At 49.3% G+C, this 19,842-nt stretch overlaps 1 protein-coding gene across 3 annotated transcripts; it reads right to left on the bottom strand.

Moving 5' to 3' along the window:
- Positions 1–1,103: 1,103 nt before the first annotated feature.
- Positions 1,104–18,873, bottom strand: ANKRD35 (ankyrin repeat domain 35). 3 transcript variants are annotated; one of them, XM_082367415.1, is made up of 15 exons: positions 18,837–18,873; positions 18,509–18,629; positions 12,686–12,816; positions 11,815–11,903; positions 11,379–11,443; positions 10,500–10,557; positions 10,237–10,307; positions 9,812–9,918; positions 8,983–9,167; positions 8,319–8,356; positions 6,128–8,152; positions 4,361–4,450; positions 4,046–4,111; positions 3,361–3,461; positions 1,104–2,824 (listed from the first exon to the last, which is right to left on the bottom strand). In XM_082367415.1, exons 2-14 carry the CDS (start codon positions 18,545–18,547, stop codon positions 3,399–3,401), a joined length of 3,027 nt encoding a protein of 1,008 aa, XP_082223541.1. In that variant the 5' UTR covers positions 18,548–18,629; positions 18,837–18,873; the 3' UTR covers positions 1,104–2,824; positions 3,361–3,398. The 3 variants fall into 3 exon arrangements, with proteins under 3 accessions (XP_082223541.1, XP_082223542.1, XP_082223543.1); XM_082367416.1 differs by having other exon boundaries at positions 18,509–18,623; positions 18,837–18,860; XM_082367417.1 differs by lacking the exon at positions 18,837–18,873 and having other exon boundaries at positions 6,128–6,925; positions 6,968–8,152; positions 18,509–18,825.
- Between the last annotated feature and the right edge of the window lie 969 nt (positions 18,874–19,842).

Genomic DNA, 19,842 nt, shown 5'->3' with positions numbered 1-19,842 from the left:
TGTCCCTAGGGAGGATGTCTGCCCTCTCCTGACACTCAGGTTCTTTCCTTGCTGCTCTGCTGCCAGCAATGGTGGAATATTAAGCTCCGGTATTTGGTTCTAAATCCCAACTGCTCCCTCCAACACTTGAATCTTCATCGGGCCCTGAGCTCATTTTTTGTTCTGTTAAGTCCTCTACATCAAAAGTTACTATGGACTAGTTTGTATCTTCTAGAATTTTCAGTGGTTTCAGGGGAAGGAGAAGAGGGAGGATTTAAAAACAAAAGAGAGATGGGGGAACTCTTTGGGAGTGATGGAGATGTTCATCATCTTGACGGTGTGATGGTTTTATGGGTGTACACATATGTCAAAATTTATCAAACTGTACCCTTTACATGCAGCTTATTGTATGTCAGTTATACCCAAATAAAGCTGTAAAAATGTAAAGAAAAAAAACCTCACCTTGATTCCTAGTGACTTCATAAAGGAGGGATCTCCTTTAATAGTTAATTTGAGTCCCCAAGAAAAAGAGGAAATTCTCTTCCAAGGAGGAGCCGCTCAGCAGTGGACCTAAAGAGGCTGGTGATAGCAAGAGCAGAAGCTCCAAGAAAAAGTTCCAAAAGCTATTCCAGGGAGATTAGAATGGACATTTCCCTGATGGGGCATAACCCACGGAGATATTTCGCAACCCATCCCCTATATCCCAATAAAAACAAATTCACAAGAAAAAAAAAAAAGAGTTAATTGCAGTTATAAGTTCTAGCATCCCTACAGGATAACATAAAACTAGGAACCAGGGCGCCTGAGTCTGATCCTGCCTGCAAGTTCTCTCTATCCCCAGTGCCTGGCACTTAGTAGGCCCTTTAAATATCAGTTTAATAAAGTAATGTTACCAGACAAAGGAGGGAAGCTGCAAATCAGAACCAAGTTTCAGATCGAAGGCATTCAAAAACATGTTCTGAACCCCATCATGGCTCACCGAGCTTCACCTACTCTCACGCATGCACTCACATCTGAAGCCTGGAGCACGAAGGGGAAGTGAAGCAGGAGTAATAAGTCCCTACAGAAGTCCGACTGAAGAGACAGCCCAGGAGGAAAGAGGGGAACATTAAGACTAGAGTTACTTTGAGAAAGAAAGATTTATTTATGAAATCAAGGAAAATTTCAGGGCTTGGGGGTGTTGGGGTAACAGTTTATGGGGCTGTATAGAGGGAGATTGTTTAGGAAGACCAGGGGCTGGAGAAGGCTCCACTTCTGTGTTATCATTAACATCACTGACCATTCCCACAGCTCAGCCATCCTGGGATCAGCTTCCAGGAGCTCCAGAGGAAGCCAAGGGCCTGGCTTCCATTACCAGAGCTGTTTCCTGACTCATACTTGAACTTAGCAAAATGATCTCCCCCTCTCTGGACCCTTCTCTCAGCAGTTTCTTCATTCTTCCCACCCCACACTGCATATATAATAAGGAATGTAACAGTCCTTTTCTATTCTTTGGTAACTCTAAGGGTAGAAAGGAAAAGAGAGGTTCTGTTCCCCTTAATAGAAATGACTTGGACATTTTGATGCTCTGCTGGCAGCTGCATCCTTCTTTTTCCCCATCAATTCCTCCTCTCTTCATTCTCCCAACCTTAAAGCAGTCTTGTGCCCATCCACATAAACCCCGAAGCTGACCCTCATCTTCTTTAGGACCTAATCTACATAGCTGCTCTTTTCCTGGCCAGACCCTGGAGCGAGGCTCTGCAGCCCTCCAGTGGCCCCCTGTCTTCCACGACGGCCCCTCCCCACTCTTCTCTCAGCCCAGTCAGTCTCTACTGCCAAACCGCTGCCGCCTGACCCAGCATAACCCAGCAGGGGGCGGGCTGCGAGAAGGAACTGGGAGGGATCAGTGTGGCGGCCACCAAACTGCAATTCCAGATTTTGGAGGAACTCACTTGCCTCACTCTCACCTAGCAGTCTGGCTGGTGGAGGGGCAGGAAGGGGAGGAGACCCAGGGGAAGTGGCCCAAAGAGATACATTTTTTCAGCCTGAGAACAGAACTGGGGGGAAGAAGCCAAAGCTGAGTATCCCTTCTTCCCTCTTCCAGGAATCAGACTTTTCATCCCTCTTTGCACCTGGGGCAAAGAACACTGACTACATAAGACCATGCACCTCAAATCTAGACACATGGTTTAACACATGATAGAATATTTTAGATTGTACATCTTGAAGAAAATCTAGGACTCTACATCTATCCTTCTTAAAAAAGATAGTGGACTGAGGAGTCCCAAGGTAGAGAAAAAGATTAGAGGTGTGTCAGTCAGTAAGAAGCAGATTTGAGAAAGAGAAAGGAAGAATGTCAATCTCCATTTTTACAGAGGGCTGTTTTTCAAACTGTGAGAATGCTGTTTTTCAAACTGGGTCTTGACCCATTAGTGGATGTATTGTAACCAATATTTTTTGACGGAATATAGAACAGAATAGAAATAGTTAGGGTAAATATTATTTCAGGTATGTACACACAGGATGTAAAATGTATTTGTTACTATGGATCATAATCAAAGTTTGAAAGCAGCTAACTTATGGGGCCATTTGTGATCAAAAAGGAATGAAAAAGATTCCTTCCCCCATGCCCATTTAGGCAGTAAAAACAATGACACCCAACATCATCCTGCCTCCTGCTTTATTCTCCACAGAGCTGGCTTCCATGCACACCTCCTCTGATCTCATGCATGCTGATTCCAGGGTTCAGGTTCTCAGGTCTGTGGTCCATAACGTCAGGTGAAGCCCCACCCACACACCCATAGTGGCCAACCCACCACCCACCACAGCCCGTTGGAGGCTCTGGCAACCAGGGATGCTCTATTCCCTGAAAGAAGAAATTCAAGCATGAAATGCACACTTCTATACCCTCAGTCTCCTCCCACCCATGCCAAGATGCTAAAGATGATCCTCATCTATCTGGACTGGAGAAGATGGCTGCCTGCATAGGGGCAGGGAGAAGGCTGGAGGATGACTACACTTTGAAAGAGTGGTGTGGGAGTGAAGGAGAGATTCTGGAATCTGTAGAGTCCCACACTAGGAAACAACTGTGCACCACTATCCCACCATCCCACTTGCACTGGTATCTCTCTACCCCAGACCTTAGGAGAGTCATTCAACTCCTCTTTTCTGTCTCCATCTCATAAGTCAGACCCCTTCAGTCTACGTGCTCACTGATTCCTGTCTCCACCCAGTGATTCCCCATATCATGTCTTCTCAATTGACCTCACCTCAAAATGCTCTATGCCCCACAGGACTCCCTAGTGTCAGCTACCACATGGGGCAAGAGGAGACTCCAATTTCTATCCTTGAGCCTCCTTTCTCCCAAGCTCCTTCCCTCATCACCCTCAAACCACAACTCACAACAGAGAGATCCCATGTTCTTCAGGGCACAGGATGCCTCACTCCTCCTGGATGCTGAGGATTCGCAGTAGGATATTGTACACACCCTGTTCCATGTAGCCCTGAAGGCAGCATGAAAGAAACAAAAGGAGATGAAGAAAAGGAAATGAGAGAGACAGGAAAGGGAGAGTTTCTATGGTAGAGTAGGATGCTACTTACTAACTACGTGCCCTCACTTATACTACTTAACTTCTCAATAGCTGTTTCCTAATCTTTACAAGGAAGATAATCATGCCGACTTTTTAGAACTGCTGTGAAGGTTACAACTGTGAATATGGAGCAAAGCACCGGGTACACAATAAGTGTTCGATTCTTTGTAGTTATTATTATTCCTAATAAAGGAGCGAGCCACCCACCTCTTCTTCCTTGGCGAGGGATAAGCTGGCTCAGGAGGACACTGAGAAGGGGCATAGGGGACAGGCAAAAGCCTTACAATCGATCAGGGAATTGAAAAGAAGGGGCAAACACCTCTCCCCCTCACATTCATGCATAACTTCTCTCAGTCTGCCTAATGAGATCCAGAAACCTGGTACTGGGACATCTAAAGTCCAGCTTCCTGAGAGACGAGTCTGTGCAGGTAAGAGAAGGGATGCCAAATGCAATGCCCCCTGGCCAGCTCTCTGCCTCTACCTGCCCCCAGGCTCACCTGAGCAGCATTCAGCAGATGATTCCTATAGGTGGAGATGATCTCTTCGTGGTTCTTCTGGGAATCCTGGGAGTGGGCATCAATGGGAGGTCATGTGCCCAGCCTCTCACACTCACCCTCATCCCCCAAGCATGAGGAACAATGAAGTGAAGTGCTCAGCTGTGCCAGGTAGGCTCCCTTGGCCCATCACTGGCTCAGCCTAGACCACTGCCTGGCCAGGCCTCTGGAATCCCCAGAATCTCTCCCACAGGTACATCACTTCCACTGTGCACCCTCTTCTCTAGCAGTGTCCATTCCCCTGAGGGCCAGACATACTTGCAGCTGTCGGGCAAGGTGAGCGTTTTCTCCCCGAACTGCTAGAATCTCCTCTGAAAGCTGCTCCAACTTCTTCAACAATTCCTTGATCTGAGGTCAAAAGGAAAGAAAAGGAACCAATGAGGCCCCAGTCATTTGCCACCCCAATACCACCCAAAGTCAAGGTGAGTTTCCTTTTATTGGGTATTTAATACCTGCCAGATACTTTTACACACATTGTCTCACTTAATACTCAAAAGAGCTCTTCTTCTGTTCTGAGAAGAACAATCCTTCTCTGAGAGAAGTATTATTATTCACATTTTGTAGATAAGGTGCCTGAGCTAAGTAATTTGTCAAAATCATACAGCTAATAAGTGATGAAATCATAATTTGAACCAAGATCTCTTTGAATTCATGGGCCACACTCTTAACTCTGTACTGGATCCTGACCTACTTTGGCCTACTGACCACTGAGGGAAATGGAGATGAGTTTCTGTGGTTTGTGAGACTGAGGTACAAATGCAGTTAACAATAACCAGCAGTAATAGAAATAGTGGTAGTAGGAATAATAAAACTAGCTAACTTCTACTGAGTACTAGCCATTTGCCAAAAATTGTCCTATTTTAAATATAATGTCTTATTTAATGTAATTCTCACAACTCTGTTATTATCCGCATTTTATAGATGAGAAAACTGAGGCTTAGATAACTCACCCAAGATCAATCATTTTTTTTTTTTTTTTTGGCCACACCATGCAGCTTGTGGGATCTTAGTTCCCCGACCAGGGATCAAACCCAGGCCGCCTGCAGTGGAAGCCAGGAGTCCTAACCACTGGACCGCCAGGGAATTCCCAATCAGTTCGTTTTGAAATTGAAATTCAAATGCAGACAACCTCAGTTCGGACGGAGCCCACTACACTATTTTCTTTTGCTCATTTGTCTACTTTTATCTTCCCCTTCAACACCGACAGAAAATTCCTTTCTTTAATTAGCCCCACCCCACACTGATTCCTATTCTGTATAACGTTCCTTCTATTTTTATGTCCTTTATAGTCCGTAAAATGTATACTCCCTATATTTTTTAATCCTTATAAATTTGATCATGTACACAAACTTTGATAAGTCTGAATTCACTCACTGCACAGGTAGTTCTACAATTACTAAATTCATTTGTAAATTGATGTTTTCGAATTTGTAAAACATGTCTGTTGGAAGCCTGTAGACTTATATTCACTTTTGGAGCAATCATTAGGAAACTCGGGTATCTAACACAATGGTTTTCAAACTTTTGTTTTTCTCTGCATTGGCACCCTCTTTGCCAACGGAAATCTTTTGTAGAGCCCACTCTGACTGAAGTGGGAGGGGAGAAAGGGACTACAGTCTAGTCTACTTCTCTTAACCCGTCAGCAACCCCTACCCCAGGCACCTCCTCAGAACCCTAGCAAAACCACAGCATCCGCTGTCTTCGCAGGCTAATACACTACCTAAGTCAAATGCCGATTGAACCGTAGTACCCCGACGGTGGTAGCCCTGACCACACTGCTTCTGAACCCTGCGTCCCAAATGTTAATACCTAAGCCCTCCTTCTCTCTTGTATTTATAACTTACCTCACCTCCCATCTCAATCCCAGACCCCCTCAGACCCAGGAGAACAGAGTGCGGTCCTTGCAAATGACTGGTGTTCCGTTTGGGGTATTAATCGGACGGACCAAAGATAGATTCCGGTCAGCCAACCCTAAACAAACAGAAACCTGCCCTGACGCTCCCTTCGGCTGCCTGGTCTGCTCACCTTGGCCTCCTTGTCCCGGCCGGCCCCGATGAGATGCTCCACCTTCTCTTTCAGCAGCTCCGCCGTTTTCTCCAACTGCTCGGAGCGCAAGCGCAGCTCGCTGGCCTGGCGCTCCTGCTCCGCCGCGCGCGCGGCCAGGTCCCCGCTCCTGCGCCGCTCCTCGGCCACCGTCTCCCGCAGCCGACCCATCTCCCGGCAGGCCGTGTTATACTTTTCCAGCAGGGCCTTTAGCTCCCGGCCCCAAGCCTGGGCCTGGGCCACCAGTGAGCCCCGAGTTTTCTCGTGCTGCCGCAGACTGGCCGCCTCCCGGGCCCTGAGCTCAGCCACCTCCTCCGTGGCTTGGTAGAGCAGCTGCTTCAGCTTCCCGATCTCCTGGCTCTTCCCGCTCATCGTGGCCTGAACCGCCCGCAGCTCTTCCTCCAGCTTCCCCAGGTCTTGCTCCAGAGCTTCAACTTGGAGGGACGCTGAGGCCTCTGAGGAGGTGCCCGGTTCCCTACGTTGGGCAGGGGAGCCCCGCAGCTGCTGGTTTTCCTCTTCTAGCCGAGCCAGCACCTGCTGGGCCTCGCGGTGCCTGGCCACCAGGGCGCTGACGCAGGCCTGCAGCTCCTCCAGGGGCTCGGCCGCTGGGCACCGTGCACTCCCCCTGCCCACCAGGTCCGGGGGCAGGCAGTCCCACAGTCCCCGGAGGCCTCTGCTCTGGGAGGCCAGGCGCTTCCGCAACTTCTCGGTGGCCTCCTTCTCCAGGGCCAGTTCATCTGTCAGCAGCCCCACACTCCACCACAACTGCTGTAGCTGGACCTGCGCCTCTGGCTTGGGCACGCACTCCCGCTGTAGCCGGACCTGCGCCTCTGGCTTGGGCACGCACTCCCGCTGTAGCCGCTGGCTCAGGGACGGCCGCTCCCGGCCCAGCTCCCCCAACTCCTCCAGCAAATTACTGTTGCTCAGCCTCAGAGCTGACACCTCCTTCTCCAGCTGTCCCTCCGCCAGGCCCCCTCCTGGCATCTGTTCCCCTCCAGGGGCCCCTAGAGGCTCTCCGCAGGCCCCAGGAGCCCCTTCCTCCTTCCCTTCACCCTCTTTGGTGATGGCCCCTGGGCCTGCCTTTGGGGCTCCCTCTCTGGGCTCCTGGGCAGGGGCCTCAGGTTTCATCTGTAATCCTGCTTTTGCCCAATCCAGCCTCACCAGCACCCGCTCCAGCCTGGCCTCCATCTTCTCCCAGGCTGCTGCTGCGGCCTCAGCCCGGGACGTCCCCAGAGCTCCCTCCAGGTCTGGTCTTGATAAAGCCCCCCGGGCTGCATCCTTTTCTCGCCACACGGCAGCCAGCTCCTCCCTCAGCTGTAGCAGGAGCTGGTTCATGGCTGCTGTGCGCACTGGTTCAGCCACTGTGCCTGTTGGTTCAGCCCCTGGGGCCTGGGGCCTCGCCTTCTGGCCAGCATGCAGCTGGTCAGTATGATCAGGGCCAAGGGCCTGCCCACCATTGGTGGTCGGTTGCTGTCCTGTGGATTTCCCAGTGGTCTCAGACCTTGGGCTCTGGGGTGGCTCCTGTTCTTCTGGTTGGGACCTTCCATGGGCTTCATACTGGATCACCCCTCCAGCTGAATGCTCAGCCCTCTTGGAAGCTACTACTGGCTTTGCTGCAGCTGCGGCTGCTGCCTGTTGCTGCTTCTTTAGCTCTTGTACGCACTTAGCCAGCAGGTTGAGGGTACGACCCTGCTCCACGCCATCTCCTCCAGGCCGGAGACTAGAGCCCTGGTCTCCTGGAGCTCCGGGCTCTTGCGATAGGAGGAGCCCCAGCTCCCGAACCTGTTCTTGAATCTGGTTCTCCAGGCCCAGATAAGCTGCAGATTGAGCCTTACACTCTTCCGTATTTCGCAGCAGCTCCTGCTCCAACTGGGAAACTTTCCTCTGCTCCTCTTCATACTTCCACTTCCACTCCTCTGAACATGGATCTTCATCCTCTTCTTCCTCCTGCTCCTCCTCAGGCTCCGCTCTCCATGGAGAACCCACCTGAGGCTCAGATGGAGAGGCCTATGGAGAAAAAGGAACAGTGAAGTAAACCCGGGCAGCTAGCCCAAGAGGGCCTTTCTTCTCTTAAGACTGTCTCGATGCCCCGGTGATCACTGCCTGGGAGATATCCCAGCGGGAAAGCCTGGGGTGGGTCAGAAGCAAAAGGAGAAGGCACTTAGGGTCTTACCTGGGATGCAAGATCTGGATGTTGAACTAACCCCTGACCTATATGAAAAGACATGGGGAAAATGAGAGAGGAGACAGGGCCCACATGCTTCTAGCCCACACTCTGCCTTCAGACTTTCTCTGAAAGGAGTGGCCCCTCAGTGTTAATCCTTTACCACACATGTCGAATAGGGAAAGCCACCCCTATTTGATGGATCCCTAGCTGTCCAGCAACCTTCGTTTCCTATCTCAGAGATATGCCAGCTCATTCATTTCATTCACTCACTTATTTATTGGACACTGTGCCAGGCACTGTTATAGACACCAGGACCTCAATGGTGAGCAAAACAGAGCTGGCCTGTCATCTGAGGGGGTTACAGTCTAGTAGGGGAGAGAGAGAGATTGACCATCAAATCACATAAATAGATGTACAATTGCAACTCATAAATGCTAGCAATAGTGCTAGCCAGAGTTGCCTTCAGTGAGAGACAAGGCTGCTTTGAAGAATTTTGTGACTGTGCTTTTGGGAATTTGGTGTCATTTCAGAGCAGCAGCAATAAATAAGTAAACTCTCAACTAAAGTGACAATTATTATTTCCATGGAAACAAATGGGATTCTAAGACGCTTCTCTGATTCTAAGGCTATCGGGGAGCATCTTGAGGTTACAAAAGGGTATTGGCTTTACCTCCCCGCCCCTGCCGGTTCAGGGCCTGCCGCAGCAGCCTCCACAGTATCTTGTCTTGTGTGCGTAGAGCATAATGCAAAGCATCATGCCCCGTGCTGTCCACCGCCCCTGCATCTGCTCCATAGCTCAGGAGCAGTTCAGCCACCTCAGTGCTGCCTTTTTCACAGGCCAGGATCAGAGCCGATCTATGGGTTGGGACAAATCTGAGCATAAGCTTTTCTCATGGAATCCAGGAGTCCTGGTTTCAAAAAATCCACTCACAAGGTCAGCTCTCACTCAGTGTGGTCAGGAGAACCACAGACCAACACCAGCCAGTGACAAAGCATGAGGCCAGACCAGAACTTTTCAAATGTCATTCCTTGGAGCTGTAGCATCAGAAAGCAGGGGGCCAATTGGAAGGGCTCCACTTCCATCTGTTTTATATATTGAGGTTGTGCATAAATTCTTTACTGGGGAAAAAGTATTCCATTGCTTGGAAGATAGTTCGAAAACCAGTAAATTAAACTAGTGGATCCAGAGGTATTGATTCTACTTCCAGAGTCACCTATGCCAGGAAGATGGCAGTGTCAGCAACAGAATAGGAAAGTATAAGGAAAACGTTCTCAACTTACCAAGAGGAAAACAGTGAAGCAACAAGCAGTGCTCTTCTGAACCACCACTGAGAAGGAGAGAGGTTCCCAAGAAAACAGAGACCAACCTGCCTTCTTCCCCAATACACACACACACACACACACACACACACACACACACACACACACACTTTGCCCAGTGGCTCCTTTCTAGATTGGTCAGGGTGGGGATTGGGGGTGGGAAGACGGGGAAGGCTCACTTGTCATTCTTGTCAGTGACATTAACCCGGGCGCCTCTCTGCAGTAGCTGTGAGCAGATAGCTGCGTGACCACCCAGCGATGCAATCATCAGGGGTGTACGTCCATCCTGCACAGATTGTGGGAAGGGGGTTCACGAGGAGCCGGGGGAACCAGGGCTTTGACACAATGCAACCAACTCCCCTGTTCCCGCACCTCTCCAGGAAAAAGCCCCAATGCTGGGGCTAAATACTCCTTCTCAGAGGGTTAGAAGCTCTCCAGAAGATAAGCCTTAACCTCTCTGTGTGGAAGAGGAGGAGGGGCATGGGGAGAAGGAAGAGGAGGTGGTGCTACACAACCCCTGGTCATGGAACTTGGCTAATTAAGTTCAGAGAAAGCAGCAGCCTCCCCATGTAGGGCCCTGCCCAGCTGCCCAGCTGACACTCACGTTATCCAGGACATCCAGGAAGGCTTCGTGATCACACAGGAGGAGCACGCTTGAGGCACAGCCAGAGAAGGCTACGGAGGGTTGCGGGATGATCGGGTTAAGGGGAAGCAGGAAGGACACCTAGTCAGACCATGACGCAGCATCCCCTCCGACCATTTCAGCAGTCAGCTCTGGCCTGCCCTTCCCACCAAACGTTATCCCCCGCTCCCTCCCCACCCTCTGGTCCCTGCAGCCCTGTTTCCCACCAGTCCCCTGGCACACACCTGCCCAGTGCAGTGGACTACGATTTTCCACATCTACAGCATCTTCATTGGCACCATGCTGCAAAGAGCCACAAAGGGAAGCAGCATGGAGCGTGGTGTCAACATTCTCATCCCAAACCCCCTGTTGGGTCACTAGCTTTCACAGTACTGTGGGGAGGGGTAGGAGGACCATGACTTTGGCCAACTACTAGGCAAGTCCAATTCATTCCTTGCAGATGATAGGCAGCCTTGAATTTCAGCCCTGGTTCATAAACCTAGGGCCTAAGAAAAATCAGGTTATAGGTAGATAAACATGTTAGGGAAAATGACACCTGAGTCTATGTCTGGTATTTTAGGATCATAACTGGGAAATTTGGAAAGGGCCAGGAAGTACAAAGCAGAACATCCATTTGCACAATGGCCTGTTGAACTGTGCCTTTGAACTTTGGGAGACTTATTTCTGAATTGTCCACCTGTCATTTCACATGTATATTTCTCTTTGTACCCCTACACCACAAACTCCTCAAAACAGACAGCAGGCTTTGGGTTTAATGTGAACACCTCTGCCATCCTTCCACCTGCCCATCATCACAGCAGTTAGTCTCTGCAGTGCCTCTGCCAGTGGCTGAGCTCAATACATGCATATTGACTGACTGGCAGTCAGTCCCTGGCAACTGCTGCTTTACGACATGCCCTCAAGGGCAGCATTAAGCAGGGTGCCTGCACATAGCAGGTGTTAAATAAATGTTGGCAAACTAATGAATAAGTGATTACTAGCTCTCTTATTGGGGATGAGAGGGGTACATTTGACCAAATATTGCTGGTGAGTACAAGACAGAGTAAGGAGTCTCTGGGTCCTCTTCTTCCTTTCACAGGAGTAGTATCAGGGGTTGCTCTTACCTGCAGCAGGACCTTGACACACTGTGGCTGGCAGGAAATGGTGGCCGAGTGCAGGGCGGTGCTCCCTGGAAAGGGAAAGAAGGGGAGAGGGAGGGTGGGTGGCCGCATGCATACCAATGACTCACAGGGAGGGAAGGCAAGAGACGCACAGATAATCAGAGGGAGATTAGACAGAGAGGCTCTCAGCCACATGGAGCCAGAAATTCCTGTTCCCCAAGTGCCTGGTACCTGCGGTGGAGGTGGGAATGGGGGTGAGCTAGGCCCAGCTTGCAGGGAGTGGAACCCCTGGAAGGAGACTGGCCAGAACTTATCAGGAGAGAAGCTGGAAGGCTGCAGTTGGAGCCTCCAGCAGGGCCCAGCACTGGCCCCCCACCCCCCGACTGCTGCTGTAAAGGGAAAAGCAAGCAGCATGACCCAGTGCTTTAGTCTAACTCACCATCCTCATTCTTGCTGTTGACGTCAGCCCCATTTGCAAGTAGTATAGTCAGACATTCTGTCAGGCCTTTGGAGGCTGCCAGATGAAACCTGCCAGAATCAACGCCGAGAGGCAGAAGGATGAAGGGACCAGGGGATGAGGAATGGGAGAACCTGAATAAGCACTGCCTACTAAGCTCTGTCACCCCGAAACCAATCCCAAAAGCAGAGAGGGAAGCTCCCGTAGCCTGACTTTCTGAGAAAGAGAAGCCTATATAAATGGCCTACCATTAAAACTTCAGAGGAGGCTGGGAGCAAAGGTAGAAATAAGAGCTACAGGTCTCAAGCAATCTCAGAGTACTGCAGGGGTGTCCAGGGAACACATAATTACCTGTAACTCAGCACAGGACACTTAGCAGACTGGAAGTGTCACAGAGTGGGCCAGAGCAGAGGGCTGGACATTTGCAGGCTGACTTGGGAAGAGACAAGGGCTAATATCCCTCTTGTCCTAATCACTCCTTCCAGCCACATGACTCTCATGGTCACCACTGCACTCCTAATTTCTCAAGCATACACACCCTCCTATTTGTACGATGAAGAAATACTCTATTTAGTGTATGTTTCAGTTTTCCGTTTGTTTCATGGGCTTTATGTCCTTTTTTGGTCAATTTTGTTGATGTGGGTCGTGAGGTGTGTGGACCTCAGGGACAATATCTTCTTCCCCCACTTTGTGCAGCACTTGATATGTAGCGAAGATTTATTGATATACTTGCTAATTAAGACAAAAAAGGGCTCTGACATTGTAGGCATTTCCTGGTCTTACATCATATTGGGGTTTGGGGTCTTTAAAGAGAACCACATACCAAGGGTGGGGATCAAGAAGGCTTACTTACGGGGACTGGCCGTTCGAGTCTAGCTTGGTGGGTCGGGCAGATTTCTTGGAGGCTAGAGCAGCCACGCATCCCACGTCCCCCCGCTGCACTGCCTCCAGAAGCTTCTGATCACGGCGGTTCCATCTCTCCACCTGGTCCAGAGCCACAGATTGTGTGAATATAAGAGGCGGGGGTACAGTGGAGAGAGAAAAGAAGAACATGGTTAGGATGCCAAGCAAGGGAAAAGGGACATCCCTGAGATCCTTTCAATGTTCCACAAGTCACTCAGTCTAGATCATTTAGTCCTTCTAGGTGGGCCAGTTAAATAGTCACCAACTCATATGCCACTGGGGACTACCGCCAGTTATTGCCAGCCCTGGCCCGAAAGGTGCTTGGACTACTGAATTAAAAATCATTTTTGAGGACTGAATGCATAGTATTTCAAATGTCTTTTTATCAGCATTATGATTATTGTTGTTAGGTGCACAACCTCCTAGCAATCGTAGCCACGACTCCTTTCCCTTTTGCTCTTTAGGTCTTGCTGGAGCAAACTGAACCAAACTGACCACTCCGGACTGGGTTCACCTTGCCTCTCAACGCCCCAACCCCCGTGCTCCTCTGTTTCTTTGTTCTCAGATATTTGAGAAATCAAGGCACCTAGCTTTGGGTCATAGCTAGGAGTCCAAATACCTATCCATAGCATGTCTACCCATTGGCTTTGGGGCACAAAACTAGGAGCAGAAGCACAGAGTTTTCGTTTTCCTTTCTCATACCTATGCCCTCTGGCTAGTCCTTCTTCCCCTTCCATGGCAACAACCACCAAAAGGCAAAGACAGGTCTCTAGCTAGGCTTGAGGAGGCAGCTCCCCTCCTCCACCCTTCCCTCCCTCCTCATTTTCCTGGCAGGGTGCAGCTGTCCCAGACAACAGCCATACCTGGGCACACATTGTTCTACCATGCCAGCTTGACTTTTTCAGGTGGTGGGGTAATTACAATAATTGAAGTATCACAGGACATGAAAGAGCTGTGTAAAAACATCCAGAGCTGAAAGCACGGAAAAGCCTGGTTTGGTCCAGAGAGGAAAGGAAAGGAAAGGAAGAAAGGAGGCAAAAATCTGTGGAATGGTGAAAATGGCCCTAGGTGAATATTTGTCAGCAGGCCTAAGTTCACAGCCTGGTTCAGCTACTTCAGTAATTCACATACTTCAGCTATGTGACCTATAGTAAGCCACTGAACACCTCTAATCTGTTTCCTCATCTATAAAATGTGGAAAATAATAACTAACTCATCATGCTGTGAGTATTAAATGAGCTAACGTATATAAAATCTCTCTGTAAACTGTAAAAAGCTATACAAGTGTATGGCATCTTTATAAAAAAACAGGAAGCAGTGTGGGACTGGTGGCAGGGCACATTGCATTTTATGAGGTGTAATTGCAACAAGAAGAGGCTATAGGAGGAGGTGGGGAAAAAAGGGTCTATGGAAGCCAACTCATTTTCAGATACATAGCCAGGGCAAATTATTAATCGAGAACAGGAAAGATTTTAAATGCCTAAACCATAAAATTATCTAAGGTAGATGGATTCTGAGGTAATACTCGTGAGGTAATTCCTCGTAGCCCTTTTAAGTGCAATTTCAATTACCCTCTCAACATCCCTGGAAAGTAGTTAGGGCTGATATTATTTTATCTAGTTGACAGAGAAGAAACTGAAGCACACTGAGGTTAGATAACTGTCCAGGGTCACACCACAAAATAGTGGTAAAATTGAGATTAGAACCCAGGCCATCAGATGCCCTATTCTAGTTCTCACCACCAGGCCATTTACTACGGAGCTATGGAAGGTTTACTTATTTTCAAATAAACAGTCTAAGACCACCTCCAGGGTAAAGCCACCCACCTTCAGACACTACTCCGTACAAGGAGAAGAGTCTCCAAACAGGTTAATTCTCAAAGGACATAATAAGCAAAATGACTGCTCCACATACCAACAAACTGAGATGTAATAACACGTTATCCAATGCCCCCTGGGGGGCCATATCACCCTCAGAAAAAGCAGACAGCTAGAACTACACCTCCATCACAGGACACCACCATCAGCTGACCTCACTCTGAAGTTCTCTGTTTAAAATCCTGATTCTAACACTTTCTATCCTTGTGAATTGAGGCATGTAACAACTTCTTTGAACCTCAGTTTGCTAATAAAATAACACTGTATAAAGCACCTAGCACTGTCTGTCACGTAGTAGGTACACAATAAATGTTAGTCCTAATCCCCATCCTTCCTAGCCTTGCTTGGCACATTTTGGATGTTCCTGGGCTCAGAATTCTCTATCCAGGGGAGTGGGAGGAAGGGATCTTGATCATATCGGGTAATGTATGCCAATCAAGCTGTATAGATGGTAAAGGTGCTTCTTAGCAAGGTAGATAATTCTCTTTCCAGCTAGATAGTTCTAAATCCACCCAATTTACTTCCTATAATCTTGTTATACCAAGAAGAATTTAGAATAGGTAGAAATTCTTCACAGACAAACCTCCGCAGAGCTAGGGTGAAGAAGAACAGAGGGGAACTTCCCTGGCAGTCCAGTGGTTAAGACTCTACACTCCTAATGCAGGGGGGCACGGGTTCAATCCCTGGTAGGGGAACTAAGATCCCGCATGGCCACATGGCACGTACCAAAAAAAAAAAAAAGAACAGAGGGTTGCTTCCGAATTCCAAGATCCAGTCTATTGTTCACCCCAGCACCTTGGGAAAGAGGATAACCAACACAGCCTCAAGGGAGCAATCACCAAATCAATCAGCAGACTCAAAACAAGGATAAGCTTTGTATCTCCCGTAGGATTGGGGGGGTGTCTTTGTAGAAGTAACTGCAGCCTCTCCTTATCTCTGGTCGTGTGTCTGTGACCACCAACAGTAGAGAGAGAAACAGCAGAGAGAGTGGCTACCTCTGTAGGACAGGTGAATGGAAATGGAAATGCTGCCCTGGAGGAACCAGGAGCTGTCTCTCAATTTTTAAAATGCAATTGAGGGCTTCCCTGGTGGCGCAGTGGTTGAGAGTCTGCCTGCCAATGCAGGGTACACGGGTTCGAGCCCTGGTCTGGGAAGACCCCACATGCCGCAGAGCAACTAGGCCCGTGAGCCACAGCTACTGAGCCTGTGCGTCTGGAGCCTGTGTTCCGCAACAGGAGAGGCCGCGACAGTGAGAGGCCCGCGCACCGCGATGAAGAGTGGCCCCCGCTTGCCACAACTAGAGAAAGTCCTCGCACAGAAACGAAGACCCAACACAGCCATAAATAAAATTAAAAAAAAAAAAAATTTAAAATGCAATTGACATTCCTCTAAGCTGATCCAGTGCCTACTGTTTAAAGCTATTTTCTGACTTACTTCCTACATAGGCAGAGTAAGCTGCCTATGTAAGACACCCTCAAAGGTATCCTCTACTTGACTAAATCAAAATGAGATTATAGGAGCTGGCTTTTGTTTGTTTGTTTCTTAAACTTCCTATACGTATTCTGGATGACTTAGATTAATCTTTAAATGATCACAGATCCTTCAGTCCTTATCTCAATCTGAGGGTGCAATCTGGATCCAGGGGTGGGAGCGGGGATGGAAAGGGGCAATATTCTGCCATGACTGGGAAGCCAGGCTTTGGGAGTGGTCAGGAAGGCTGTCACACTATTTCTCTGACAAACTGGTTCAGAGCGGTTAGCCACCCAGGGAGTGGAGGAATTTATCATGAGAAGTGTGGGGAAGTTTCAAGAGGAAACAATTTACAGCTTAAACTGGTCTATTTTCAATCTCATTGGATCCATACCCTGACTGAGAAAACAGTTTTCTTTCCAGCTAAGTAGTTCTAAGTCCACCTAATTTACTACCTATAATCTTGTACTAAGAAGAGTTTAGAATGGGTAGAAATTCTTCATGGCCAAACCTCTGTAGAGCTGGGATGAAGAAGGACAGAGGAATGCTTTAAAATTCCAACATTCAGCCCATTGTTCATCCCAGCATCCTGAAAAGTAGCCATTGACCAACAATTGAAGAATCAGGAAGAATGAGATAGTTTCCTGATTCCTAAGGAGCAGGCAGACTCCACAAACCTGAAAGGGCAGGGCAATGTGGAGGACTTTCAGTAACTAAGGAAGAGTCCATGTGAATAAGAAAATCATCCTGAGTTAAGACATTCTGGGTAGCCTCAGTTTCTGGTACCTTTACTAGTCATTCAGTAAATGTCTTTTTTTTTTTTTTTCACACACACACACACACACACTGTATTTTATTTTTACAAGAGATAAATAGACTGACACCAAGCATTGTACATGGATGACCACAACAAAAGCAACAATGATTGCAATTACGAAACATGAAACACACTCATACTACGTCATAATATTGACATTCAGTCCAGTAATCCTCCAGTAAATGCCTTTTGATTGGTTGATTAATGTGTGGAAACTAAGTGGGGAAGCAAACGTTAAGTGGGACGAGAACAGGCCTCAACAGAGTTCCTACTCTTGCCTCGTAGGTCACTTCCAGGCCTCTGTGGCCTGCCCATGCAGAGTGAGCTGAGCATTTCTCACGTTTGCTCAATGAATGACACCACAAAGTCAAGTTAGGCTAAGCAATATTACTACAGGTAGTCGACTACTTCACTTCAAAATGAACCGTCATCCCAGTCTCCACACAAAATTTCATCCCTAGCTAGGGGGTCTCTCTGTAAGAGATCTTCAGAGAAGAAGAAGCTATACCCTCCCTTAGCCACTCCCTTCTGTAGTCTTCCTCCGTGTGTTTTGTTCTGGGAGGACATGGGGAGGACAGTGACTTCTCCTGGGAACTCTCAGAGTGAATCCATTTTATCCTCTTCGCCTCTCACCATTACCGTTCCCCAGCTCAGTCAAAGGAAGCAGAGAGTATAGGCCCTAAACAACTGGGTGAGGGTCTAGAATGAAGGAAGATTCTGGGGAGAAGCAGGCAGAAGGCCTTGACTGGCCCAAGAACCAGTGTGATGACCAGGCACTGCAGTGAACTGGCCAGAGTGGAGTCTGCAGGCAATTTACCCACTCCTTGGGGAGCAGCCAGGCAACTGTCCTCCTCTGGCAGAGCCTGTCAGGCTGGCCAGGCCGGACTGCAAGATTAACCTGCAGAGAGCAGGCAGAAGGAGGTCGGGGAGTTGAACAGCCACTGGACAGAGAGGAGCAGAGCTTGAAGGGGAGAACAGGAGAAGGCTGCTGCTGTCAGAGCACCGATTGGAAAGAGGTTTGGAGTGATGTCTGAGACCCAGTGGTGGTGATGAGAGAATGGAAGTGGAAGTGGCATGGGGTGAGATGGGGGCAAGGACAGAGAAGACTCTATGAGGAAGGGCTAGGGGAAGGCACGGGGCTGGAAGTACTTGCTGGACTGAGAGCCAGGATAGGGCCATACAGGAGGGCAGGCTTGTGAGGACAAGGCAGGGCTGGTAAATGGGGCGTGGGGCAGTACTTGGGAGATAGAAAGGGGCTTGGGGCTGAGCAGGGGCTGGGGATAGGACAGATGCTTGAAGGTAGTTCAGTACTGGGAAACAGAGAAGTAGAGAACAGAGCCTTTGGGAGGTGGCAGGGGCTGCCGGAAACATATCAGAAGTTGGGGGTGTAGAGGCTTGGAGGACAAGAAAGGGCCAAGGGAAAGGACCTTGGGGGGTACAGGGTCTTGAGGAAGGCAGGGCGGGAGGGCTGCACTGCGGGAGCGGAAGAGCTAGAAAGACCGATAAAGAGAAAAGGCGACGGTGCGTGGAGATGGGACTCAGGACTTCTGTCACCACAGGGCTTGGACCCCAGCCCCATGCCCATCCTCCCAGACATTGTAGCACATACCGCCACCTGTGAGCTGGAGCAGGAGAAGATGCGCTTCATGGCCGGGGCCGGGGCCACGGGGGGACGGGGACGCGCGGAGAGCGGGGTCACAAGTTCCTGAACCCACCGGACTCGTCTGCAGCTGTGTAAGAGAGCTGTCAAAAGCAAACCGGGACCCGCCCCAGGACCCACCCCGTTCAATCAGAAGCAAGAATCCGAGGGCTGGGCTTAAAACTCCGCCCCTGGCCCAGCCGCACTCCGCCGTTGCGGAGGCAAAAATCCTGCAGTCTCCGCCGGGGCTTGGTCTCAAACCTCACCCTCCCAAACCGAACCCACCCCCAGCTCCGACCTACTCAATCGCAAAAGGGACTCCCAAGTCCCCAGACCCGGGCTCCGGCTAAAACTCCTCCCCCTGCCCCGCCCCGCCCCTCCCCTCCCCGCAGTTCCAGGCTGCGGCTCCACCCCAAGCCCCGCCTCAGCCCCGCCCCCCGGAGCGCAGCCGCAGGAGTCTCCCGGCGTGCACGCCTCTTAGCAACTGTCGCATTTAACCACTGGTGACGACGATTTGATTATATCCAGAGACGTTTGCCAACTTAGTTACTTCTGCTTCCTCCCACCATTCCGCGGCCAAAAACCCGGGCACAAAGAAGGATTTGAAGAGAGCAGTTTGGAAACGGGAGGAGATTGTAGTGCCGAGCAAAGGACTGAACGTGGATGATGCACGACCCACCGCAACGTGGAGAAAGGGAACCAGGCCTAATATCCCAACGCACCTCTACGTTAGAAAAGGGCACAGGGAGAGGAGCGATTTTTTTTTTTATTTTAAGCATTCCCTTCCACAAAAATACTCACAAAACTGTCTTCACTATTTCCAGTGCCCTTTAAATTCAGATTCTCAGCAATTCGTGCTTGAACAGTCAGTCTACCCGTCTCTCTTTTCTCCTCCCTTCAGTCAGAGAGAGCACACTCAAATGCATATGAAAGCCTACAGGATAAAGTTCAGAGTTCTTAACGTGGTTTACTAGGCTCTTCAGGAGCTGCACTCTGCCTGTTCAAGTCTCATCTCTCACTACTTTCACAAACAGTCTAATGCTCAGGCTGCTCTAATCTACTACAATTCCCTTCCCGACTGGTGATTAATCCTCCCTGGAATGCCTCCTCTCACACTTGGTGGCCCCTCAAGACTTTTTTTTTTTTTTTTTCTGTAAACTTTTAAAATCCCTCCAACCTCACCTAAAAAAGTGTGCCTCTTGTGTGCGACACATTTCTAATACTGATATGTCATCTAGCAACCAGGTCTCTGTATTTTCCATTATATGTTTACATGTTTGTTTCCCCTACTAGACTGGGCTCTT

Source organism: Balaenoptera borealis (genome assembly GCF_965194805.1).
Source record: "Balaenoptera borealis genome assembly, chromosome: 1".
Taxonomy (NCBI): Eukaryota; Metazoa; Chordata; class Mammalia; order Artiodactyla; family Balaenopteridae; genus Balaenoptera; species Balaenoptera borealis.
This window is presented reverse-complemented; position numbering and strand designations above follow the sequence as displayed.